This window comes from Phaethon aethereus (assembly GCF_964289735.1).
Source record: "Phaethon aethereus genome assembly, chromosome: 5".
NCBI classification, from domain to species: Eukaryota; Metazoa; Chordata; class Aves; order Phaethontiformes; family Phaethontidae; genus Phaethon; species Phaethon aethereus.
Genome location: NC_138579.1, coordinates 19074916 through 19102266, shown reverse-complemented (window position 1 = coordinate 19102266; position 27351 = coordinate 19074916). Strand labels below are relative to the sequence as shown.

The 27351-nt window shown below is 43.2% G+C and overlaps 1 protein-coding gene across 1 annotated transcript in view; it reads left to right on the top strand.

Moving 5' to 3' along the window:
- Positions 1–21621: 21621 nt before the first annotated feature.
- The window catches only part of SLC24A4 (solute carrier family 24 member 4), a gene marked incomplete at its 3' end in the record, with an annotated part of 97125 nt that continues 91395 nt past the window's right edge, over positions 21622–27351 (top strand). The window contains exon 1 of the mRNA XM_082001060.1: positions 21622–22115. Within this exon, the coding sequence (XP_081857186.1) occupies positions 21959–22115 (157 nt within the window). The 5' untranslated portion in view covers positions 21622–21958. The remainder of the gene's footprint in view (positions 22116–27351) is intronic.

Below are 27351 nucleotides of genomic sequence, written 5' to 3'. Positions count from 1 at the left end.
CCTATGGTCCATGTGCAGTATCTCCCTGATGCACCCTTTTGGCTTCTTTGTGGGCGTGTGTACAGTTCAATGTCTCATCATTCTGCAGTTCTGGCAGAGTCCTCTTTACCTGCCACCTGAGACTTGTTCTTCTGTCTAAAAAAATCCTCATCTCTTCTCAGTCCCATTTACCTGTGTCATGACTCATATGGTCCCTGAGCCAAACACCTGGATGTAACGCCAGCATTTTAAGCAACATTATTGTTATCGTGTGTCACTGAGTAAACACGTGTCATGTGCCCTTCACCTGTGCAAGGTACTTCTGTACAGTGTTGCTAACTTGAGCTTTCATTTGGGCAGTAGCTTTATCTCTCTAATGGATAAGGGCCAGCAAATCCTTGGACATGGACTTGGAGGTACTTTAACTCTTATCATCTGGTAAATCAGACTGGAAGGGAGTGTGCATTAAAGCACAAATCCTGTTTGAATTCAGGCAAACTAAGAGTAACAGGATAGAGAAATGTAGGTCTGGTTAACAGTGTTAACATCATCTTCAGATGGGATCGTGTTTGCTACTCAGTTTAGAAGAAATGTGACATCCAAGCTAGATGTCACCAAAAGCTACTACATTTTCAGTTCCTTTCGTCCTCTCTTGCACATTTAAGAAAATGTTATATAAAACAGAATTGCTTTTCCTTCCAAGAAAGAATAATAATTTCTGCTGAGTTCTACTTGGCTGGTTGATGAAATGCCTTTCCACGTGGGTCATGATTATTTGGCTGGCTGGGTATGAGCTGTTCCTCATCCCATCAGGCTGTGATTCTTCTGAAGTTGCTACAAATCCCATGAAAGTCCCTAAATTCTGAGTTTTACCATTAGATTTAAATTAGCTTAAAGATATGTAAAGCTGACAGGGGAGAGGGAGCTCCTTGTTCATTTGCCTGCTTGGGAAGTTCTTGTACATCGTTTATCCCTGCTGGTACTTGAAATGACTTGCAAAGACAAATTGGTGCATGGTTTTACTCAAGTTGTCTGTGACCCTATGAGAATCCTCCTCATTCTGCTTTGGGAGGGTAGTTCATGTGTAGACCTGCATTCTGGATCAAACCTTTACAGTGTTACTTCTGAGTCAAGAGTTACTTCTGACTTCAAGAGTCGCTTCTGACTTCAAGAGTCATTGATCTTGCTAAGACAGGAGCCCATACCTTGTTCACAGAAAGGTTATTTTAATGTAATTACTTCACTGTGGTTACAGTTAAAGGAAAAAGTGTTTTTACTGAAGGGGAAGGGAATGGCTGCAATCCTTCTATTAGCATCTTGTAGATATAATGCAAATCAGAGTAAGCTTAGCCACATCATCAGCTGCAATTGGTAAAAACTGCTACGTGTGTTAGCAGGACCACCGAAACAAGGCAAACCGTGTAAAATCCTAGTGATGCTTCAAAAACCATTTCATCTTTCAAAAGATATCGTAAATAAAAGGTTTCTTTGTGAGAAAAGATCTAGAGAAACAATAGACCAGTATATCACAAAATAGTCAGCTCCTGTGTTGTCACTTCTAAAAAAGTGGGTGTGTCAGAAATGATAGGGACGTGACAAACGTGCTTGACTAAGACTGTTCAGGGAGCTCACATTAACTTTGCTAAGAGCCATAGACACGTACACATGAACACATTCGTCTGCAAATGCAGAGCATGAGCAGTGAAGAGACTGCAGTAATTAGTTTGCTCATGAAAAACAAAGAAAATACACAAATATTTGTGCAAATGCAAAAGGCAGCAAAAACAAACTGAATATAAAGGAAAACATGAAGATACAATGGAGAGTGGAAAATGCTAGTGGAAAATGTCCTGCATATTGGGTCATGTGCAATAACTGTTGCAGAGTTTACAAATAAGTAAAATGAAAAATAAAAAAGCATCATACTAAGACAAAAAGCAGCAACTCCAAATGTGAGGTTTGATATGTATATGATATGGTAGAAGGCAAATAATTTTCAAACATCTGACTGGCCTTAACTGCAGAGGTCAGGCAGTGATACACAAGCAGAAGTAGCACAACATCAAAAAAGAGTAAACAGTTTCTTTAAGATGAAGAGGAGAAACTGGAATTGTCATCCAGCAAAAATGAGTTATATAATGGAGAGAACAGAGTGAGATAGATTTTGGACCACAGAGAGGATAGGTAACTTTCACATCAAAATAAGGTAAAAGCTATCTATTAGGAATGCTCAGAAAATTTATGTGAACTCAGCAGAGAGCTGCAGACATCAGGTTCTGTATTGCCAAGAGACTAAAACTACCCTTGACATGATGGAGGGTATCCGGAAATAGTGTATTTCCAAGTTAGGACTTAGACTCACAAATCAAAAGACAGGGAGCAATTCAAAGCACTTCAGCATTGCCACGAGGAACCCAAAATGTTTTTGGTGAATGCTATTGGAACTGCAACTTTGCTCTATATTACAAGAAAGGTAATGACAGGGGGACAGACAGACAACTGTTTTCTTATCTAGAGCAGCCTTCTAGTATGAAAAAAGAGCAACAGAAAATGAACTATGCAAACAATACGGACACCGCTTTCTTGTGAAATGTCAATGAACAGCGAGGTGAACACTATCTGTACAAACCAACTGACTCTTCAAACCCAGGTCATTCTTTCAAATATGCCTCCAAACCACTCAAACATTGATACTTGGAAAATGAGCTATAAATTTTCCTGGTACATTGGTGCATCAGCACCTGGAAAATGAGAAAAGTTCTTTCCTGAAGCAAGATGAGCCAGGATAGCAGAGAACTAATGAGCTAGGGTATGGATATCTGGCAAAATATTACGGCATTTTTAATTGCAAACGGATAAGCAGCAGAAATACCCCACATTTCCAAAGCAAAGAGGTTGACTCAAGAATGGGCAAAGCTGAACAGGCAGATAAAATTGCTAAGGTTTTTAGAGAGTGCTGCAAAAAGCAAAGAAAATGGGCAATAATCTGTTCCCAGATAAAGGAATATTTTTAATAGTTCTCCGTAAAAGTAACCCAGCACAATGGCTGATACTATAGCTGGGATTACAGTACCAGCACTACTCCAGCTTGCAAAGGCAGAAGAGAGACACTTGCCAATCGGTAAACTAAAGCACTGTGAGACTGTGGGGTCATGTAAGGATCTAACTGTTTTTGGGGAAAAGGATAGACTTACATTTCATGGGGACATGAATATGTATAGTCACTACAAACATGAGACAAAAACATGACGATGGAAGATGGTGAAATATTGTCTTGAGATTTGAGCGTCAGCTCTTAGAAGAGACGTAGGCCAAACAACAGCTATTGAAGGGAGCACTCAAACCAGAACTGCAGAGGCAGGACCAAGTGCCAGGAATTTCCTGCAGTTCCTGCAGACACTCACTCTTAGCACAAGTTAACTTCTTTGGAAAACTATATGGTAATAAAGCATGAAAGAGCTACTGGTCTAAACTGAGAGGAAAATATTCTCTGTTGCTAAGGGAAGTCAGGGCTTAGATAACTTATCACTTTTTTCATAGCAGATACACATATATATCGATACAGAATATGCCTCATGATACACATGGAATGTTTGCTATATGAATTTATTAACTCCTTTCATATATAACTCCCTTCATAGACATAATCTTCATGTTTTGTTTTGCTATTTACATTTCCTTCGCTAGCTTTGGGCATTGGATACCCTTAGCAACCCAGAGTATGGTTTGGTGCCAGCTGATCTGTGTATTTACCTGGCTTCTCACGCATGTGACATTTAGCCACTGGGCTGTTCTTCCTACTGATGTCCCTTCTTTAACTCAATCTTCATAGAGACAGACAAGGATTCTTCTTCTGCATTTTGCATTTTGCAGATATGCCAGTTTTAGGTAACAATTAGCTCTTTCTGGGATAACAAAGTATCATCCTGGTGTAGTGAAAAGTCCAAAGCACCGGTACTGTGATAATTCTCTGAATATTTTTGGCTACTAGTCTTGGATTTTCACTGCCAGTCAAAATGTACACACATCATAAATATAACTACAATGTAATGGCACCACTTGTCTTCTGCCTCCTTGGTACCAAGGAGCTTGACGCTTAAAATAGCGATGTGCTTGCAGCATGGATAGTATTAGATAGACAGATGGTACAGTGTTCTCACTTTGTAATCATACAACCCATATTTCCATGGACCTGTGCAGACAAACACGTATCACCTATTGCCCCGTAGTTCAGCATGTGCATACAAAAAGTTAACTTGCTAGGTGTGCCCTGGTAATTATAGAATTGTCATGTGTTTTCTGCACTGCTAAGCACATTGGTGCATGATGATGATTTTCTAGGGTTTTTTTAATATACCTTTCGCTTTCTGTTCTTTTAATAATTCCTGCTGGAATGGAGAAATATAACAGAAACTGATGTGCATGCAAAAGAGAATTCCTTTTCCCTGTTTATATATATACAACTTGGAAAGTCATGTTCCCCACATGCATTGCAGTTGCTGACTTAATTAGTGGCATATCCTATAAACAAGGTCCAGTTTTCAGGGGAATTGTTACATTTCCTTTGAGGCTCCTTCTAACACACAGATTCATGTTGTAAGTGTCCTAGTTTGTTCCTTGTTACTCTTTTTTTTTTGCATTAAAATTCCAATCCATTTTGTAAGTCTTTCTCAATAGTGGCTGCAATGATATCACTGTTTCGTTTAAGCACCTTTTTCCATTTAACTTTGCCAGGATTATATGACTTTCTATCCCAACTGTGTAAGCTCTGTAGCAGTTGTTTTGGTCCCTCTATTTGTAGCTAAGCTTATCACAATATGATTTCTATTTCTTTATTTCTGAGATGTTACCTTTATTAAACTTTTGCTTTCTTAGATAAAATATGAAACAAGCATTGCAGAGGTGCACAGGGAAATCTGTTGTATAAACAAGCAGTATCTTTTTCTGCAGATATGGAAAAACTCTTTGTTTAGGGGAATTCCTCAGATACACAAAGGGAATGAAACTGCAGTTTCTCTCCACACACACATACACTCTATGGGTTTTGATGGGGTTTCTACAAATAAAAAATGAAATTTTAATACTGGGTTATTACCCAGAAACGTGTTGCCAGGGCCCTACAGAAAAGTTTTCCTTAATTCCCACTTCTCTGAAATAGTCTTGTTATACAAGCCTCAAAAATGCTCATAGAGAGCACTGGGAAGACTTGGTGAGGCATATTATCTTGGATTTTTTATGTTGCCCTGTGTACAAGTTTATCTGATCAGATGGTGATTGCAGAAGCCTTGGATCCATCATAGTTGTTATATCAACTGAGGTTTGCTGAGCCTTTCCTTTCATCTCCCTCAGCTTGTCCATAACGAGCAGTTTCCAAACTGATCGAAAGCAGCTATTCTTCTTGGAATGACTACCAGGAATAGTTGGATAATGATGATTGGGCAGAATTCATTTATTACTCTTATTCTTGTCTCCATTGTAATCTCTTTGCTATGGCTTGCTATGGTGTAAAGAAAAGATCTGATTCCTATTAAGCAAAAAAAAAAAAAAAAAATCCCATTGATTTGTCTTGGTGCTGATTCAAGTTCTGTGCCCCATTTTAGTCATAACCTTGTCAGGGTCTGGATCACAACAACCGGTGCATTGAACAATAGAAATAGTTTTCAAATGCTGAGAGCTGGAACAGTTACTGAACTGACAAATGAATCCTCAGTTTTTATGTTCCTCAAAAATTTTGTAATATAGGGCTGGAAGCCTTTCAAAGTTTCAATGTTTTGCTGGCTAATGGCTGTATGGTTGTGTGTATGTGATGGTATGGACCAAGGAAAAATATCAGCCTTGTTAGTGACTCTGAGTCCCATCTGTATTCTGCAGCATGCAGCTCTTGTTCTCTCTGTGTCTTTTGTAGTAAAGTATTTTAATTCCTGCTGGAATTCCTACTGTGAAATCACTTCTGGAGAAGCAGAGAAACTGGTACTGATGCAGAGACTAATGCATCTGCCTTGAGGCTATTCTTTGTTTTCCTTTTTTTTTTAGCACAGCCAGCTTAGCCCAGCAAAGAGAAATAAGATGTTAGAAAAGGTAAATGGTTTCTTCATACCTTTGTTTTCATAAACACAGAGGTCTCCCTCTTATGTGCATTACTGAATAATGCCTTTTCCTGTGACAAGTTTAAAGATACCTGCTAATATCTAATCTCTGATGAGCGAACCCATGAGAAAGAGTGAAAGAGTGATTTATGTGATGAAACTTGAAACTGAAGGGCGCTCGCTGGGTTCATCTGGGGTTGCTTCCATCAGCCTCTATGTAATTAATCCTCATTAATATCTGTGTGAGATCAAAATCAGCCCCCCCCCCCCCCCATATTGTTATAGTAAAGGGCATTCCAGATACTCATAATTTGGGAGAAATGTAGGAAGCAATTTAGCTTCTTAGTGGAATACTGTAGCAGGAACTATAGGAGCCATTGCATGAACACAGACTGCATGAGTGGTCAAAAATGAGTGCTTGCCTGGGGACTGGTTGTGAATACAGACACTGTCTGTGTGAGCAGCAGGGAGAAGGAGTAAAATTATGTGGAGAGGATGAGAAAAATGAAGAAACAGCTTGCCAGAGGGCATGAAGAGTGGCACCAAGAAAGACTTTGGAGGTGGAAGGCTAGCCAGACAGGCGGGTCTCAGTTGCAGAAGGAACTGTCTGCCTGTCGCTGGGGGTTCTGATGTGATCAGCAGGACAGAGTTTCACATAGCTTTGTAAGTAAATCTAGAAAACCTCAAATGTGGATGAATGGCTGCAAACAGAGAGTATGGAAGAAAAAAAGACATGTACAACAGGAATAGATACTATTTTTTAATAAAAATGCAGCATTTTTGTAAAATAAATTCAATAGTTTTCCAGTAGATAAATAAGCTACACTATTTGAAGAATCTGAAGTTAGCAGTAGACGCAGGTCCAAAAGGAACTTCTGAAATGTTTGTGAATATGTGCATTTGTATCATTACTGGTCAAAACATATTAGGCTAAATTCTCAAAGTCCAGTGACATCAGCAGAGCAGGCAGCGGCAAGGTTTGGTAAGATCAGGTGTGACAATTCTAGTGACAAATGCATTTGAATGTAGTTTGTGTACTGACATGGAAAATTACCAAATTAAAGTGTGTAATTGCAATTGTAATAAGATGAGAAAAGAGACTTCCAAGACTAGAAGGAGATATTCATATATCTTCTTTATTATTTTCCAACTTTCTCTCCCTTACTGTCATTGACAAACACATCCCTGAACAACCCATCGTTTTTCTTCTTGCTCACAGGGCAGAGTCACAAAGACCCAAAATACATTCCTCTGCACTCCAAACACCACCCATCCTCTCCAAACCACAAAGGCATGTGCTCAGTGATGATTTCTTAGTGCCTATTTACTTTCTCAGTGAAAATGGTGTGACTAATCATGACAATGCAAAATACAAGAATTCCTTGGTTGCTATTATCAATGCTTTAGTGGAAAACACATTTCACCACCCACTAGATCAAAAATACTAACCCAGTCTATGATACAGCAACCCCACTACCACAATACTGTGTGAGGCTCAGGGATGATATGGTCAACAGAAGTGCATATTCTGCTATCTTCGGCAGTCTGTTTTAAACTAACACTTCAACTGCCTTCTGAGAAAACATGTAATGGGCAGGAAGATGACCAGCAGATCAGGCAGGAAATTTCCAAATTTCTCTGAGGAGATGCCATCCTGGAGAAGATGGTTGGAGCTTCCTAGAAACAAGAAATGGACAAAGCTTGCGTTTCCTAATATTCAGTGCTTTCTCTGATTTTGCTTTTGGCTCCTCTGCTTCCCCATCTTCTTCACCCTCCACTTGGACTGTCCTCTATTCTGCCTTATTACATGCATAGAAAGCTGCACTCTGAGGCATGTGCAAATTCAGACAAAACATGAATGCTGCTTTGACAGCATGGGACACGTGCTGGGTCTCTGTGGGGCAGAATGAGTGTGCCAGGCAGGGGGTTTACTGCCAGTCTCTGCTCCCAAGCTCTCACTGAATCACAAGGCTGCCAAGTTCACTCAGGTGGGTTTCCACAGTCTTCAGGAATAGCATGTAGTGGAATTACCACTTTTCTAGTTCCCAGTTTTGGATTTCCTTCTGCCCTGCACTGTTCTTTTGCGCACTCCCCTGTGAAAGAGTACATATCTTCTTGCATACGGATTTTAAAAATAAAGGGTATGAAATAAACATATGTATTCAGCAGCTCGTTAGCCCTATAATGCATCATCATATCAATCTTAAAACCCCAAAGCATAATTATACATCTGGAAAAAACTCTAGCCACATTCTTGGAAAGAAAATACTTTTGCCCACATGGATTTTTAATGTAAATCACATCAATTATGATTTCATAGGCAATTATGCACAGCCCTTTATAAGTCCTCAGCACAAAGGAAAAAATGTAGGAAGCCAGGTTAGGAGAAACACCCTGTCAGCTGTTTGACTAAGAAATCACCAAGATTCATGGAGAGGCTGGATGTTTATAACAGGTACCCTGACTAATTAGCTACTGTAAAGTGAAAAAACCAAACAACCCACAAAACAAAACAAAACAACTGAAGGATCAACATGCTCCAAGTTTCAGGATTTAAACTAATCTCCAGCCACCTGGCATTAAAAATAAGCCTTCTTGTTGAGATTCCGTTTCTCCAACCTTTTTTTGCAACCTCCAATACTATCCGTAGTCAAGATACATGCTGGACTAGCTGTATTTTGTATTTGTTTCCACCCGCAAAGCTTCTCCCTATGTTTAATAAATTACATTCGTCAGTCCTTTGCATGGATAGATGATCATTAATACTGATTCTTACTAAGTCTCTACATACACACACATATATGTATTTACAATGTGCAAATTACTTTCATTTTACTTGATGGAGTTATAGAGTCATCTATTGAGACATGACAGTGTGTGCATGTTGTAAATAATTCAAGAGTGAAAGAAGCTGCATGAGCCTTCAGAATAAATATTGCACATCACCTAAAATCAGACAGACATTTGATTTCAATTCCTTAAAATTCCTCAGGTAGCAAAACAGGTATGACTGAGAAGTTCAAAAGTACAGTTGAGCTAGAGCTAAAACATTTCATCTCCCGCCCCTCTAAGCCCGCTTCTCAGTAAAGTCTGAGACTGTAAAATGTTTTACTTGCTAAATAGCACTACATTTTTAAAGTGTAATGATAGTACCTTTGAGTTCACAAGAGAAATCATGAGCATTCATACTAGCCAGATATTCTATCATGGCAAATAAAAGATTTTCAGTGTTTTGGATTCTGTGGTAATGATTTTTTTGTTACGGCTTTTTTAACAGCCTGGAAGTAAGAAAAATAGCAGCTAGGATACTTACCTGTTGTAAGTTAGCATTTGAAAATCACTGGTGAGCATGCCAATGCTCAGTGTCTCTGTTGGTCACAAGTAACTCAGTGTAATCCCCTCCGCAAAGCTCTGAGCCAGGGACAACATGTCAGTGACAGCAAAACCCAATCTGGGTTTCATGTAACTCTCCTCACATTAACTGGTTCATCTGCCTGTTAAAACATGGGGGAAAAGTATCATACCCTGGGCATGATTATTATTCTGAGAGTGACTTTAAGTGTTTTTTTTCTCGATGACTGGCTTGCTCAGAGACTTGACGATGAGCTGCAAGATTTTTCTTCTCTTAGGACTTGGTCCAGGGTCCATTGGAGTCAGTGAGCAGCAACTCAGAAACACCGAGAAAAGCAGAAGAGCAAAGAGATTTTTCAGACAATAGATAAAGTGGGTCTTCGTTCAGGAAGGGTACTTGATGTAAACATTCAAGAAAGAGTAGCGGTGTATGTGCTTATTAACTTCCTAACTGCCGCAAACCATGCAGCAGTGCCAGTCCCGAAGGCTGGGGCTTGCTGCATTCCCACCTCAAGCGAGTGGGCATGACAGGACGTCTGCCGCGGCAGCTAACGCAGCCGCGGCACATGGCGGGGACAGGCTGTGCCAGGCACGCAGCAGAAGGAAAGCAGGAGGCAGCCTCGCTCTGGAAGCTTCTGATCTGTTCCGGGGGGACAAAACCAACAAAAACAAAGCTGTGCCCTTTCGCTCGGTTTTCATGGCAAAGTCACAGCCAAGCCTCTCGAGATTTTGTGGTTTTGCTTTGCATATAATTAAAAATTCATTAATTAGGATTAATTTAAAAACTGAAAATCAGATTTTAAGGCTAGTTAAATCTTCCAGAATACTTGCCTTTTTTTTTTTTTAATTAATTTGTTAGAGTTTGGAAGCCTAAAATAGGAAATACTGTTCAGTCACATAATAGCTTGCTATGTAACATTCACCTCAATGATCTTGATTTATTTCCAGCTTATCACCCATCTTGATAATTTGGGCAGGAAAAGTATGGTAGATTCCAACAGTGGGAAAAACAAATTGCATAAACCACAGCCCATCTCTTCTTTTCCTTTGCACAAGATATGCCAACAGCATTCTGTGAGACTCCATCAGTTACAAGGCTAAATGCAACTCAGTACTTTTTTTAAATGATTGTGAAATGGATGGCAGATCAGTTTTTTCCAGAAAAACATTTATTTAGCTGTACTGTTACGCAAGTTCAAAGAAAATTGATTTTGTGTGTGTGCGTGTGTAGAGAATTGTATAAACGATCTTTTATCAAAAGCTGTGGAGCGAATATATTTCATGACGATTATTACAACCTGAAGCCCTCATGCCCTGCCAGCCTGTTGTGAATTAGCCCGGCTGTTCGCTTCCACGTGCTCCCCAGCCAGCTGGGTATGGGTAGGATCTGCTCCTCGGGGTTTGCTGGTAGCAAGGTCCCACCAGTGTCCCAAGCCTCTGTAGACCAGTCCCCTCATGCCCCATCAAAGTTTACTTAAGCTGTGGGCTATGTGAATACCTCATCTGACCCTCTGCCCAACCCTCCAGGCATAAGGCACTCTCAATAGTGCGTGGTTAAATCAGTGTTTCAGGCTCATGGGATCTGGCTTGTCCTCTCTCTCCTCAAGACTCCTAATGTGCAGTGGCAGCTGTTTATCTGCGCGGAGTAGACTGCCAAGTCTCTGAACAAGAAGCTCCACCAGTAATGCTTCCATCTCTGGTGGATCCATGTGAAGAAGAAAACCATTGTTCCAAGGAGAAAGAATCTTGAGAAACTGAGTGTCAGTAAAAAACTCAGTTGGTCCCAGGTGTGACCCTTTGAGCAGGTGCTGGGCACCCTTCCTGAGGAGAGCAGCTGTGGAGTGGATACTATAGGACACCCTGGGCACCAACAGCCAGGTGCTCGGTGTACAAGTCAAACCAGAGCTGTTGGTTTGCTAGAGAGGTATCCCATGATGCCAGTCTACAGTGATAGAATTTTTCTAGTGGCCATTGATGACAGGAATGATTCTTCTTTTAATCAAGACAATTTCCAGCCCTAGGGAAAGGTTTTAGACATCTCCCGGGACCCTTCCTGTGCCCACCAGTGAAAGTACGATGGTTTTAAGCATGATCTAAAGGGTTATGAAGAGCAAGCTCAAGTCTCCAATGTTCTGTTTCTGAATCTGTTCTGAACAGAACATTTTGTGTGGCATATTTAAGTGTATTAAGTGTTTCTGTGGTCAATTTGCCAATGCATATAAGTGAATACAATCTTCATTACAGGGTTTTTTTTTTAGCTTTTCTTGCCTAACACATACTTGAAATTTTGGATTTTCCTTTGTTACCTTCGCTACAGACAGCATATAGCTCAGTAAAGCTAAGGCTGCATAAAGTCTCAGGAAATCGTTTTATGATGTGAGCATAAGCAATAGCCAAGAGTTGTTCCCTCCCATGCTTGAGAGAGGTAATTACGATATTTCGGGATATATGGTGACAGATTGACAAAGGTATGTGTTTATATTTATCCGCAAGGATAATTTAATACCCACTTCTGAGCAGAATGGCTTTGTGTATTCATTTGCATAATTGGAAGGGACTTGCCATATCTAGTCGCATTTTTACTTCCACTACTGCTAATCTTCTTTTTCCTGTAGTCTGATTAACTTTGCAAATATCTCGGATCACGATTCTCCAACGCTCACATCCCACTGCTATCAGTAGGGATTGATTTGTTTGAGGAAGCTGATGTTGCTGACCCTCAACAATACCATTTCACTTGCCTGACCTTGCTGATAGCTAATTCTGGTGGTCATCTCTGAAGAGTGGTATTATCTCGTGTCAAAAAGCACTTTAGGTACTGAAAAATCTGCAAAGGAAGATTTTATTTTCTTGTCACAGGCAAACAGGTGGCCTCTTGTCACTTATAAGAAAGCAGTAAGTACAAACACATGCTCAGCAGCAGGCCAATTAATTATACATTTTTTAATTTCAAGTTACCCCAAAGCATGTCTCTGGATTTACTGTTGGATGACTTTCTTTCATGTTTAGCTGCCCCCTCACTCCATTGTTCCCATGGTAACACCTCTGAAACATTGCTTCTTTCTGAGGAGGTGAAATGTAAAGTGGCTGGAATATTTGAGGGTTTAAATATTTAAATGAAAACAACAAAAAGATGGTGGGGTGAGTCAGACATGGCAGGTAGGTGACACCCACAATAGTTGCTATTAAATTGGTCTGTGGGGTAGCATTACCTTTGCTGTTCTCCTACTACAAGCTGGAAAAGAGCAGCCAGCTCAGAGGAGCTGTGCTGAACCTGGGCTGTCCCGGTGCTGAGAGGCAGCTGAGCACACTTATGACCAAGGCCAGCTGAAATAGTCTGCTGCTAACCTCTGCAAGGGGTTAGGAATAGCGAAGAAATTGATTTGCGGGAGTGCTGTATTTATTATTTGCCAGTGATAAACATTTCTTGTTGAAATCAGCAATAACTCCTAATTGTCTTAGTATTTTACTGTGAAGTCTGTTAGGAAGTTAATATGGAAATACTGTAAAAATTGTTCCTGCCAATGCTTGAAAATAGGCCAATGTTTGCTTTGACCATGACTTTTCATTAACGGTAATGAACGTTAGTTATATGGGTTTGGAGGAGGCTGTGCTGCAGATGTGGCAGTTTTGTAAACTTAAAGGGAGCTTTTATGGAGGACTTTCTTAAAGTACTGCAGCTACAGCGATGTCTCTACTGCTACACTGACCCTTTTCAAACTTGCAGTACAAAACTTGGTCTTCAAAGTGGATGTGGTGGTGCTCATTTCCCCATTTGAGCTTGTTTCACTCGCCCTTCGGATCCACTTTGATTAAGGTTCCCTTTGTCTACTCCCACAGATGGCTGTGCCTAGCCTACTTGCTTAGAACCATCTCCCTGTTCTTGGGCACCAAAGCTCTCCGTTCCTTCCCTTAAACGCCTCCTTAGGCAAGCACCTTTCCCCTTGCTGTTCTGAACCTGGACTCTGAACCAGCCTTCTCTGTTCTCCCCTCTCTTGTCTGATCATAATGGGGAGCAAATTAACCCTCCTTTCTTAGCCCTTCTACAGGAGACAACATGAAACAGCAATGAAATAAATGACCTGAATTCCTCATACAAAACACTCCATTGAGCACTGTTCCCGCTCACTTGATTCCTCTGATTGCAATTCCCTCTAGACTATCATTTTACATGATTTTATACACTGAATTTATCTTCCCAGGGTAAGGTTGTTTTCTTCCCACTGTCTATAAAGGAACATGATTTCTACTAGCTTTACAGAAATACATGGTAAGAATATTCTTCCCCTTCTCTGATTGACACATATGATTCTTCTTAGCTTTAACTTGATGAGTTTTCAATAGAATAAATTTTCTTTTTTGAAAATCTGTGGACAAAATTCCCAGAACTCTTCAAGTTCTGCTCACTAACAGTGTTAAAAAAAGATGCCAGCCAAAGTAGGATATGTAAATTTTCTTAACATTATTCACCATCATTTTATTTTAAAAGCTTTGATAGGCAGTCAAACAGCAATTTCAGCTATCAAGATGGATATTAAGTTTCAGAGCAAGCCCACCCAACATTAGGGTGAGTTGATATTGCCTTAGAAAAATGGAATGAACAGGATGACCTCTCCAGGTTCCTTCAAGCATATGTTCTGCAAGTCTCTGTATAAAGAAAGTTCTCACCTTTTCAATATTGTTGTTTCAAGGACATCTGTTGGCAGGACATACATTCCTGCACTTGCTTACATAGCTTTTGGAGTCTGCAGTTTGTTTTCTCCACAGTCACTGAGGATGAATGCTTGTTCTTCTTAATGATTTTGATGGACTATCTAATGAGGGAAAGGAGCTGCCCTGTTGAATCTCTCTCAGCTGCCCCAACAGGACTTTCACAGAACCTCTTTGGCCTCCAGGCTTTCAAGCACTGACATCATCTGACGCTTTTTGTATGTGAGTATCCTCCACAGCTTCCTCCTGTGTATTCATAACATCACAGCAGTCTGTGGTTTGGGCTAACAACACATAGCTGTTGAAAATTTTTCTCACTGTAATGAATCAATTTTTGCATAGTTAATGATCCTTCTCATTCTGAGGGACTAGGAAAGGGTTTTGGAAACAGATCCCAGTAGGTATGAAAGCTGAAGAAAAGTGTGGCTGATTGAGGAGTGTGAAGATGTCTCCTCAGGAGCTGTTTTGAATTTCACTTATTTCACAGACATACAAAAACTTTCCAGAAAGAAAACAAATGGAGAGCATTTTACAGAAGTGAATTTAGTTTCTTTATTTGGGAGAGGAATGAGATTATGAAGAGCAAACAAAGGTGTTGTATAGTGATGGAAGAGGGTGCTGCAGTTAACCTGCAGAGCTTTGACGAGCGAGAATCCCTCATGTTTAGCATGACGTCAGCTAACCTCATTCCTCACAGTTACGGGTAGGCACAGTCAAATTTCCCCAAGCCTGTGGGAATAGGGCTTAGAGTCAATACTAAGCTCAAAACCATGTGTAGATTTAGGGGGGGATTTGAAGAGGAGGAAGGAATTCTGTTTACAGAGGGTGGAACAAATGAAGAATTTACACTGGGCCTAGAAGATCAAGAGGTGGGGAACAAAGTCATGTGGAGCAAACAGAGGGAAAGAATAGGGGAAGCAGAGAAATAGGCAGAAGAGAAAGTGACTGCAAGGGCAGAGAGGAATAGAAAATCACTGACAAAATGTAAAACCAGTAAAATCAATTGAGGCTAGGATTCAGTGGAGATAGCAAGCTTGAGAAACTAAGACAGACAGAAATGGTATCATGTGTGTGAGTTCTTAAAATCTGGCAAGCATTTAAGCAGACGCCTATATGCCTGAGAAATCTAGTGGGTGTTAAACATAAATGCTGTGATGGATTTGGAGGGCTTAGACAAATATTGATTTAAGGAGACAAATATTGATGTTTTTCTAAAAAAATTCCTTTTTTGGAGCAGATTTTGATTAAAACCTGGTGGGCAGAAAAAGGAAATCCTACTGATATGCATAGTCTCTCGTTCTGTCCTGCAATAAGATGTTTTGGTGAGCTTATCGAAATGAATAGAGCCAATGCACCTTAAATAAAATGTGTTAACAGCACACGTGGGACATCAGGAATCAACTGATCTTATTTTCTTGTAGCTTAAAGTAGATCACATCAAGAGCCTAGATCTGGTTGGTACCTTTTATTCTTATTGTATAGCAAGAAGATTATACGTAGCAGCCTGACCTCCTTCCTGGGCTTATGTGAGGTTGTTTATGGCATGCAGGATATGAGGAACTCTTGCTTATAGCATTTCTGCATACTGCGGGAGAATCCCATTATTGTTAAGCTCACAAGTAGGGTCTGGGTGAGTGTGTGGCTGCTAGCCAAGTGTTGAATATGGGGTGTAATCACAGATGCTCATGAGAAATAAAAAGTAGCATTACCCAAGATTATTAAAGAGAAATCAGCAGTAGGAAGACTGCAACATATAAAACACAAGGGAGGAGTTGGGTAAGTTAAAGGAAGACATGGTTCCATATTACAGTAGAGGATGAGACTGACGACTTCTTCATAGCATTTAAATTCTGTTTCAAGGTTTATAGCCTTGTAAGCAAAACAAAGGTCTGAGTTAAACTACAAAAATAACACTGTATTAAGGAAAACTTCTGCCTTTGAAGCATGCAAAAGCACAATATGATAACACAGCTGGCAACTGTCCACTAGAACTGGAAAATGGATGAGACATTAAAATCTGAGAATAAGTAGAAAGACATTGAGGAAACTTTAAAAAGTCCTTTGATGGGTCCTACAGTTGGAATTTCTCTGTGAATCCAGTGGTCCCAGTTCAAGTTTACCCATTGCGGAGACTCTGGTGGAACCCTCAGTGCTGATGCCAACAATGGATCTGCTTTCTAAATGTCAAGTCTGGTTCAGCAAAGCACCTTTCACTAATGCTTAAAGAGCCACCTGGGTATACACCTAAGGACGTATCGTGGCTTGAGTTACCGTTGAAGATTTAAATATTGATGTGTTAATATTTGCTTTCTGCAAGCTTATATCATCAAGTCATATTAGCGTGTGCTCCTTTTCCAGGGACCGAGTCCTAAATTATTACAGGATTGTCCCTTTCTTGACAGGCAGGTGATTATGGACAGCACCAACCTAAGGTTATCTCCATGGCTCCCTCATATGAACCACCTTGACCAAATAGCAGAATCACAGAATCACTAAGGTTGGAAAGGACCTTCAAGATCATCAAGTCCAACCATTAACCCAGTGCCACCGTGCCCCCTAAACCATGTCCCGAAGCGCCACATCCACACGTTTTTTGAATACTTCCAGAGATCCGGACTCCACCACCTCCCTGGGCAGGCTGTTCCAATGCTTGACCACTCTCTTGGTGAAGAAATTTTTCCTAATATCCAATCTAAACCTCCCCTGGCGCAACTTGAGGCCATTTCCTCTCGTCCTATTGCTGGTTACTTGGGAGAAGAGACCAACACCCACCTCACCACAACCCCCTTTCAGGTAGTTGTAGAGAGTGATACGGTCTCCCCTCAGCCTCCTTTTCTCTAGACTGAACAACTCCAGCTCCCTCAGCTGCTTCTCATAAGACTTGTGCTCCAGATCCCTCACCAGCTTTGTTGCCCTTCTCTGGACACACTCCAACACCTCAGCATCCTTCTTGTAGTGAAGGGCCCAAAACTGAACACAGTATTCGAGGTGCGGCCTCACCAGTGCCGAGTACAGGGGCACGATCACTTCCCTGCTCCTGCTGGCCACACTATTTCTGATACAGGCCAGGACACTGTTGGCCTTGGCCACCTGAGCACGCTGCCGGCTCATGTTCAGCCGTCTGTCAACCAGCACCCCCAGGTCCCTTTCCGCTGGGCAGCTCTCCAGCCACTCCTCCCCAAGGCTGTAGCGTTGCATGGGGTTGTTGTGACCGAAGTGCAGGATCCAGCAAAAGCAGAATCCCTGTCTCCTCCCTCACAAATGCCTTTCTTCTCAGTTGAGTTTTTATGCCTTATGGGAGATTTTCTGGTCTTTATTGAGGGAATATTGTTGGCTTTTCTTTGATACTATCTCTTGACCCTGCAGACAGGGGGATTGATACTGTGATGCTGGTTGTATTGGTTGGAAAAGCTGGACTTGAACAGGCTTCGAAGGCTGGTTGGGTGCCTGTCACAAATGATCACCTCCTAATTCTCCAGGCTTCTCAGCTGAAGCAGCAGCTTCTTCCAGCTCTTCTGTGCTGGCACAGTCTTCGTGGCCAACTAACAGGGTCTCAGTTTCCAGTTACCCTGCTGTGCTGCTGCTGTTGCTTTTCCTGCTCGTTTTAGGGGGTGCCATAGAGAATTAAGCCAAATAAACAATATACTTGTCCTTTGACTCTCAGCAGCATCAGTATTTTCTTCTCAGATGAGCTGCTTTCATGGATCTCCTGTGAGATGCTTTCCTAATTCAAAGCCTTTTGGCTGTTACTCAGTTCAAGATACTAATTGTGCTTGAGATGAAAAAGAAGCAAATTCGGCAGTGCTAGATGAAGCTAGCATTAGTCTGTGCTTCTAGTGAGACATTTTAGCATGGGATATACACAAAAGTTAAACGATCACCATGATAAGCACAGTAATAAGAAAGAATTTGTTTCTGGAGTCTGTCTTAGTTTAAGACAACAAGTGCTATTTAATATTTTCTTCCTCTACACTTTGTTTTGATGATATTTGCCAAATACCTCTAATTTCCAAAATGTAATTATTTCAGGAGAATTCCTAGATCTAGTCTGGAAAACATTTCTTTCTGATTATAATGGAAACAGAACACATCCGGATTATCACCAAACCACTTGCTGTGAAGGCATCACTCAGAAAATGATGCATGTCTTATTCTTTTTTTTTTCTTTTTTTTTTTTTTTGAGACTATTAATGGAAAGACCTCATTGAATTTATATACAGTTGTTCTGCTTGCAGTACGAGATAGCAGTAATTTAAGATTTTAGAAATGGATGCAAATTTCTCTAATGACACCTTATTCAGAAAGCATTTGGTTTTTTTTTTCCTCCGACATTCTATCACCACTCTGTCATACACAGCATGGATGTCTCAGATCAGAAGAAAGTGTTGGGACATTATTCCAGTAACGACCTTGGTGTGAATGGCTTGAATGTACTCAAACAGAGCCTGCAGGTGCAGGTCCTGCTCACTGTTGGGGGAGAGATGAATTCTGCAGTGCCCCACTTCCCTGTGAGACATCCTACACAAATAGTTACCTGACACATTTTCACAGGAAACACCAAAATAAAAGTGATTTGGAATTTTGTTTTGAAAGTTTAGTATTCAAGAAAAATTTTGAGGCTGCCCTGTGATCACCAGACTGATTAAAAATGCTAATCAGAAGCTTGTATGATTAGGAGATTAGTACCGTCTGAACTTTGATCTGCCTCATTTGTGTACACAGAGAGGGAGAGACATGCACAGTCATACTAAGAACTGCTTTCATGGGTAGCAGATTTCTTTTGTGCAAAGGATTCACAAAAGTTCTCTTCACTTTTTCATTTCTTGCTTTCGGTTCCTCACAGGCCGCAGGGTTTCTATAGTCACTAACTGTTACCTCTAAACCAGACGACGTTTTAACAGCCAAAAAAAGGAAAAAACCCTATGTCAAAAAAAGGGCAATATTATACTTGCATTCTTGTAACTAACCATGTGCTTTGGTTTGATCCATGTGATGTTCATAGGACCCGACAGAATTAATGAAAATCCGTCACATGTGAAACTCAGGACCTCTAACAATGCTTCAATTCCATGGTCTTTGTGTAAACAACCTATAGACACAAATATGGAATATCTGTGAATCACAGCCTCATCTCCAGACCCAAATTTACCTCGATTCCAAACAAACTTGTCATTACATGTCTTAATATCAGTAACTCTTCAGGTCAGGAGTGCCATGTCTTGGAAAATGTCTTCAGTGTAAAGAGGAAGTAAGAGAATAAACCTGGTAAATATAAAAATCACAAGCAACCTCTGTCAGCTGTGGGGAGAGACCCAACCATCAGGATAGCCTCTCTGAAGCTATGGCCCTGGTCTGCCTTATCAGCAAAGATTATAAACTAATGCAAGTGAATACTGACAAAACGACAAATTTGTGCAGTCCCTTCCAGTGTCACCATCCTTCCATTGCTAGATAAAATCTTCATACAAAAACTACAGTCTTGTCAGCACTGCAACTCTTATTAAACACAGAACAAGGGGATAGCAGACTGATGTTCACATTGCCACTTTGAATGGAAGAGGAAGATTTAGTCCCAGGAAAGAGGTGATAAAAAGCCACGAGAAGAATTATCTCTCAGACATTATGACAGCTAACAGGGTATGCAGTGGCATCTCTACTGACAAGGCCAACCAACAACTTCACTGGAGCTTAAAGGTCTTCAGCAAAAAAAACAGCCCACTATAAATAATGGTCCTGATCTTCAGTTGCCTTTATCCAGCTGCCTGCACCTCAGCGTCTAATTAGCCTGTAAGCCTTTCAGTCAGGGATAGCCTTCATCATTCTGGGTTCAACTGTGCAATTTCCTATGTGGCCATGGAGAGAAATAGAGAGACATAAGCTGCCTTGTAATCCTCTCTACCACCTTTTCTGTAGTAGGCAGGAGCTTTCAGAGTTACTTTTCCTCTCTCAGCAGCTATAAAGGGAATGAAAGACAGGAGACTGGGGCGTGTCTTTGTGCCCTTCTTCTAACATGCAGTTGTTTTTCCAGCTTTAATGTAAATCAGAAAGTCAAAGGCCCATCAGAGCCTAGGTGCCCCTGGAGCTCGAACAGCCAAGGCACACAAATTTCTGTAACTGTGTGTATGTAAGCAAACAAGGAAGTTAACACAACTGCTGCTCTTTGGTTCTCCAGTTTGAGTAATCCCTTTTGCACTTGAGACAACCGCGCAGCCTTCAGCATGAATCTGGAGCAATTTCACATGCAGTGTGTACCACAGCACCCCGAGCACGGCGCTGATGCATCTCACTATAGCAGATATAATTCATAAACCTAAGAAAACAACACACTTGCACAAAGACAGGAAAACGCAGAGGATTAGTGATATTTTATTCATGAAGATTTGCTTTTGTAGGCTAGGATATCTGTATTAGAATTATGACACCATTAGGATAATGCCAGATATGAAGTATTATATGCTTAAGTACAAGGACAGAGATCCAGAGGGAATCACCTGAAAGGCCTTCCACTGTAAACCAAATGCTGTGTCAAAAAGAAGATCAGATAAATTAATCCCATTTTGTCTACATGTGCTCTCTGACACGCACAGCACTTCTGGATACCTGGAAGGAATACAGAACCGATGCCTGTGCTGTTGCGGGAAGTTCACAGAACTGTTCTGATCGGCTAACAGTAACCCCTCAATTAATGTAAATTCCAAATTTTAGTTTGGAAAAAAAAAAATCATCTTTGGCACAGTCTGGAACTAACTGCTGTTTCACAAAATGGGTCATTCACTTTGTTGTCCTGAACACCACATGTTCGTTACAGCACAAACTACGTCCAGCAGACAAGTGCGCTCTCTCCCCGCAGAAGTCCCTCTTGAAACGCGAGGGACAGGTGGAAGAACCCAGATGCCATCAGCACCCGGCCCGCCTCTCACCGCGGACCCCCGGCGCTCTCCCCTCTCAGCCCCACTGCCGCCCGCTCCAACGGCCGCCCTCGCCCCTCCGCCAGCGCGCCCCCGGCCCCGTCCTCCCACCTCCCCAACGGCTCCCGCACCTCAGGCGGCGCTGGCCGTGCCCGTTCCCCTCCTCGCACGGATGGCCCCGCCGAACGCCACAGCCAGAGCGGGTAATCCCTGCGCCGTATAGAGGAAAGAGTTAATTTAGCCAGTTAATTACGCACCCCCCCCAGGTGGGGGAGGGGAGGGTACATGCGCGTTGCCATGGGTGCCGGAGGAGCACCCAGAAAGTTGCGGGAGAAGGGCGGGGAGAAGGGGGCTGGGCGCTCGGATGCCCGCCCGCCCGGGCTGACTGGCCCCTCGGTGCCTCGTTGAGAGTCCGGGGACCAGCTACTCCCGCGGCGGCCACTGTAACGCCTACCCGCCGCCAACGGCTGGCGGGGGCGGCGGGAGGGAAGGAGAGAGGAAAGGGATAAACTTTAAACTTGGCCGGGGCGCGCGGGGAGCCGCATGGATGCCGCCGTCCTTCGGTGCTGATTCGCAGTTCGCGGCGCGCTGCGGAGCGGCCGCTGCCAGAGGAGCGCGGGGCGCCGCCGCGACGCTTCCTCCGCCGCCGGCCATGGTGCGAGTGGGGCGCGGGGCTCAGCCCGGCCCGTGAGCGCGACGCCTCGCCCTCCCCCCGCTCCGGTCTGCCTCCACCGTCTTCCCCGCGCCCCCGCCCGCCTCCACCTGTCTCTCCGCTTCACCGCCGCCGACCTGAGGCGTTGGGCATCGCTTTCTCTCCGCGCTGCAGCCCGCCCGACATGGAGCCGCCTGCGGGGAGCCGCCGGGAGTGATCCCCGCTTTCCGACCGACCTACTGGCCGCCCCCTCGGCGCCCGCGCTTGCTCCGATGGAGCCGGACGAGACGCCGCTCGCCCCCCCGAAGACCATGCTGCTTATGCTGAGGAAAGTTCGCAAGAGGCGGGAGATGCTGCTGCAGCAGCTGGGCTTCATCTGCGCCATCCTCTTCTTCGTCTGGTGCATGTCCAGCCTGCTGTCCAGACTGGGTGAGTGGCCGCGGCGGCGGGACCGGCGGCCCCCGGCAGGGCCGGGAGGGTGACTGGAGCGGCCCGGGGGGCTTTGGCGGGGTCTAGCGTCCGCCGCTGGCCCCGTTCTGAGTTTCTCGGTGGAAATAGCCCAGCGGGCGGGCGAGGCGGGGCAGCAGCGCGGGTTCCTCAGAAGAAAGCCCCGCGCCGGGCAGGTGCGTGGCCGCGGCCCCGGGGAGAGGCGGCAGCCGCGCCGCTGGTGCCTGGTGGCCAAGGGCTTCCCAAGCACCAAGCCCGCCCTGGCGCCTCTCGGAGGGCTTCAGGTCGGGAATCGAAGGGGAATCACGGGGCAGCTGCGTGCCTGGGAACGGCCCTGAAGTGATTTCCCGCCTGACGCTGCATCAGGGCTGAATCCTCTCCAGCCGCTTGCGGTCCCCTCTGCAACTTCGGGCCGCCTTTTGTTTTTATCCTTAGGTTGTAAACCTCTATCAGCTACAACTGCTTCTTTTCTCCATCTTTTCCCTCCATCATCCTCCTAAATCACAGTATGGATTTGACAGAAAATACTGCATTTTATGCCAGGAACAGTGCTTATCTCATGTTTTATAGAGAGCCTGTTGCATCGTTGGTGTAAATGCCTTGCTGGTAAACTGATGTATTTATAACTAACTACATCATTCCCATTCGTGTTTTTCTTCCTGCCTGCTGGCACAGTTTGGGCTCTAAGTGTGCAGCTTCAGGCCCTATTCCTGCAATACGCTTTTCATCCCTCAGATACGAAGTCTAAAGTTGCTGGGACAGCACGTGGGTCTCTAGGTAGGACTGCCAACAGTCCTTGAGGATTTAAGAACAAAATCAAACTAAGCCCAGATCCACATTTAATATAAGAAAATCAGATTTCACAGAATTAGGATGGGTCATCTGCTTAAATTAAAGCTGAAGTTAAAATGTGTGCTTTAGGGAAGGAAAATCTGGTGGAACTTGTCATACTTTCTAATGCTCTTGTGCATTAGAATTATTGCCTGGGTTATTTGAGATATATCTAGGATGGCAACAAGCCATCCATATAAGAATTCATTGTCTTAGAACATACTAGCATATTGCTTATCTTAGAACTTTCAACTTTTCTTCAATTGTGGTTTTAGAGTATATGGTTACTTGCTTTATTTAGAACTGTTTTTCATGCTTATGCTTTTTTTCCCCCTTGCACCAGCTGTTTATTTTCATAAACTACTGGTTTGTGAAGGCAATTAATTGGGGTGTGATTATGTTTACATAGTTTGAGGGGTTTTTTTTGTTGCAGATTCCAGTTTTCCAGAAATTTTTTAGGTTTGCATGAAAAATGTCATGACTGATGAAAGTTTTTAATCTCCTGGGTTATCAACTAAATCCCTCCTAACCTAATTTTGGATGGTATGCTGCATCAGGTAGTTTTTTTTTTTTTTCCAGCTGGCTAATTTACAGTATATTGTATCCATAAACATCGTCCATCTGTTCTCTATGTTTCTTATAATTGTGGCATTAGAACATTTTAGCAAATACTCTAGCCAAACTAACTTCCAAGCTAGATTTTTTTTTTTTTTTTTAAAGAGTCACTGTAACAAAGCACAAGCATTACATGATAACTGAATATAAACCGTAAGATCAGCCGTGGAAGAATTTTTGTTATTATAATATGTTCATTTGAAATGGATAAGTTTGAGATGGAAGTGATTTAATTAAGAGGCTCTATTCTTCCTTTTATTATTATAATTGCATACCCTGCATTATCACAAGTACTCCTTCTGTACTCTATTTAGCAAGTTCCATTGAGAATGCTTCTAGAATATGAGTTTAGGGAAAAGCTCCATTGACTTCTAAAGAAGTTTGTTTTTCTTAAGACTTGTGGGGATTCACGGTACAGTTATTTTCCATTTTCTTTGACAAGTCATGTAGGGATTGATGTTATCAAGTATACCCAACACTGAAAAGCCCCTAGACTCAGAATAAACCAAAATGTAACTGGAACATGTCCATATGCATTTTTATTTTTTGAGAAATCAGTAATGTAGTATGTGCAAGTGCAGATGACTAAACGGAATTATGATTGTTGCTCATGTCAGCATAACTGGGCTGATTTCATCTATAGGAACTGCTAAGTGTTGCATTTCACAGGTGCAGGCTTCAGCATTTGCTTGTTGCAGATTATTTTCCTATTGTGGGTCACAGCCAGGTATTGAAGGGGCAAGGGGATAAGACCAGGCTTGCTAGAGATAAGCATGGGAACGGCACGCCAGTGTTTGAGGGACAATGTGCTAGCAAGGTCCTTCAGTCTGCCATCTCACTGGAGGTAGAGGATGGAGATCCATGCAACAGCAAAGACGCAAGGGTTATTGATGTATTTGAAACCACAGAAGTGCCTGAGAATGGTCACATAGGAATTAGGGCTTCTCCCCACCAAAAAGGTGTCGGGATCGATAGCCCAACTGAAGTGCATCTACAGCAATGCACGCAGCATGGGCAACTAACAGGAGGAGCTGAAGCCATTGTGCAGCAGGAAAGCTGTGGTATAGTTGCCATCATGGAAACATGATGGGATGACTTGTACAATCGGAGTGCTGCAATGGATGACTATAAACTCTTCAGAAGAGACAAACAAGGAAAGAGGCGATGGGGTAGCCCTGTATGTTAGGCAGTGTTTTCGCTGTCTAGAATTTAACGACGATGACAATAGTGTTGAGTGTTTATGGGTAAGAATCAGGGGGAAGGCCTGCAGGGTGGATATCATGGTGGGAGTCTGTTGTAGACCACCCAAACAGGATGAAGAGGCAGATGACATATTCTGTAAGCATCTGGGAGAAGTCTCAAAATTGCTAGCCCTTGTTCTTGTGGGGGACTTAAAAACTTACAAGATGTCTGCAGGAAATACAATACAGCATAGAGGAAACAGTCTAGGAGGTTGCTGGGGTGTGTGGAAGATAACTTCGTGACACAGCTGGCGAGTGAGCCAGCTAGGGAAGGCACCCCACTGGACCTGTTGTTTGTGAACAGAGAAGGACTTGTGGGTGATGTGATAGTTGGAGACTGCCTTGGGTATAGAGATCATGAAATGATAAGGGTTCCTGATTCTTGAAGAAGTAAGGAAGGGAGTCAAGCAGAAATGCTACCTTGAACTTCTGGAGGGCAGGCTTTGGCCTATTTAGGAGGCTGGTTGACAGAGTGCCTTGGGAAGGAGTCCGGAAGGACAAATGAGTCCAGGAAGGCTGGACATTCTTCAAGAAGGAAATCTTAAAGGTGGAGCAGGCTGTCCCCATGTGTTGAAAGACAAACTGGCAGGGAAGAAGATCAGCCTGACTAAACAGAGAGCTTTGGCTGGAATGCAGGAAAAAAAGGAGAATTTATGACCTTTGGAAAGAAGGGGCAGGCAACTCAGGAGGACTACAAGGTTGTCATGAGGTTATGCAGGGAGAAAATTAGATGAGCCAAAGCCCAACTAGAACTTAATCTGGCTACTGCCATAAAAGACAATAAAAAATATTTCCATAAATACATTAGCAACAAAAGGAGGTCTAAGGAGAATCTTCATCCTTTATTGGATGTAGGGGGAAACATAGTGACAAAGGCTGGGGTACTTAGTGCCTTCTTTGCCTCAGTCTTTAATAGTCAGACCAGTTGTTCTCCAGGTACGTAGCCCCCTGATCTGGAAGACAGGGACAGGAAGCAGAATGAAGCCCCCATAATCCAAGGGGAAATGGTTAGTGACCTGCTACACCGTTTTGGGGCCGGATGGGATCCACCTAGGGGTACTGAAGGGGCTGGCAGAAGTGCTAACCGGGCCACTTTCCATCATTTATCAGCAGTCCTGGCTAGCCAGAGAGGTCCCAGTTGACTGGGGGTTAGCAAATGTGACTCCCACCTACAAGAAGGGCCAGAAGGAGGATCTAGGAAACTATAGACCTGTCAGTCTGACCTCGGTGCTGGGGAAGGTTATGGAGCAGATTATCTTGAGCGCCATCATGTGGCATGCATAGGACAACGAGGTGATCAGGCTGGCAGGATGGGTTTATGAAAGGCAGGTCCTGCTTGACCCACCTGATGTCCTTCTCTGACAAGGTGACCTGCCTAGTGGATGAGTGGGAGGCTGTGGATTTTGTCTACTTAGACTTTAGTAAAGCCTTTGACACTGTTTCCCACAGCATTCTCCTGGAGAAACTGGCTGCTCATGGCTTGTATGGGCGTACTCTTTGCTGGGTAAAAAAATGGCTGAATGGCTGAGCCCAAAGAGTTGTGGTGAATGGAGTTAAATCCAGTTGGCGGCCAGTCACAAGCGGTGTTCCCCAGGGGTCAGTTTTGTGGCTAGTTCTGTTTAATATCTTTATCAATGATCTGGACAAGGGGATCAAGTGCATCCTCAGTAAGTTTGTAGACCACACCAAGTTGGGCAGGAGTGTTGACCTGCTTGAGAGTAGGAAGCCTCTACAGAGAGATCTGGACCGGCTGGATCAATGGGCCGAGGTCAACTGTATGAGGTTTAATAAGGCCAAGTGCTGGGTCCTGCACTTTGGTCGCAACAACCCCATGCAATGCTACAGGCGTGGGGAACAGTGGCTGGAGAGCTGCCTCATGGAAAAGAACCTGGGGGTGTTGGTCAGCAGCTGGCTGAATGCGAGCCAGCGGTGTAGCGAGGTGGCCAAGAAGGCCAGTAGCATCCTGGCTTGTATCAGAAATAGTGTGGCCAGCAGGAGTAGGGAGGTGATTGTAGAACCCCTGTACTCGTCACTGGTGAGGCCGCACCTCAAATATTGTGTTCAGTTTTGGGCTCCTCACTATACGAAAGACATTGAGGTGCTGGAGCGTGTCCAGAGAAGGGCAATGAAGCTGGTGAAGGGTCTGGAGAACAAGTCTTATGGGGAGCGGCTGAGGGAAGTGAGGTTGTTTAGTCTGGAGAAGAGGAGGCTGAGGTGACCGTATCACTGTCTATGCCTACCTGAAAGAGGGTTATGGCGAGATGAGTGTTGGTCTCTTCTCCCAAGTAACTAGCGACAGAATGAGAGGAAATGGCCTCAAGTTGCACCAGGGGAGGTTTAGACTGGATATTGGGAAAAATTTCTTTACGGAGAGAGTTGTCAAGCGTTGGAACGGGCTCCCCAGGGAGGTGGTGGAGTCACCATCCCTGAAGGTATTTAAAAGACATGTAGATATGGTGCTTAGGGACATTGGTTTAGTGGTGGACTTTGCAGTGTTAGGTTAATGGTTGGACTTGATCTTAAAGGTCTTT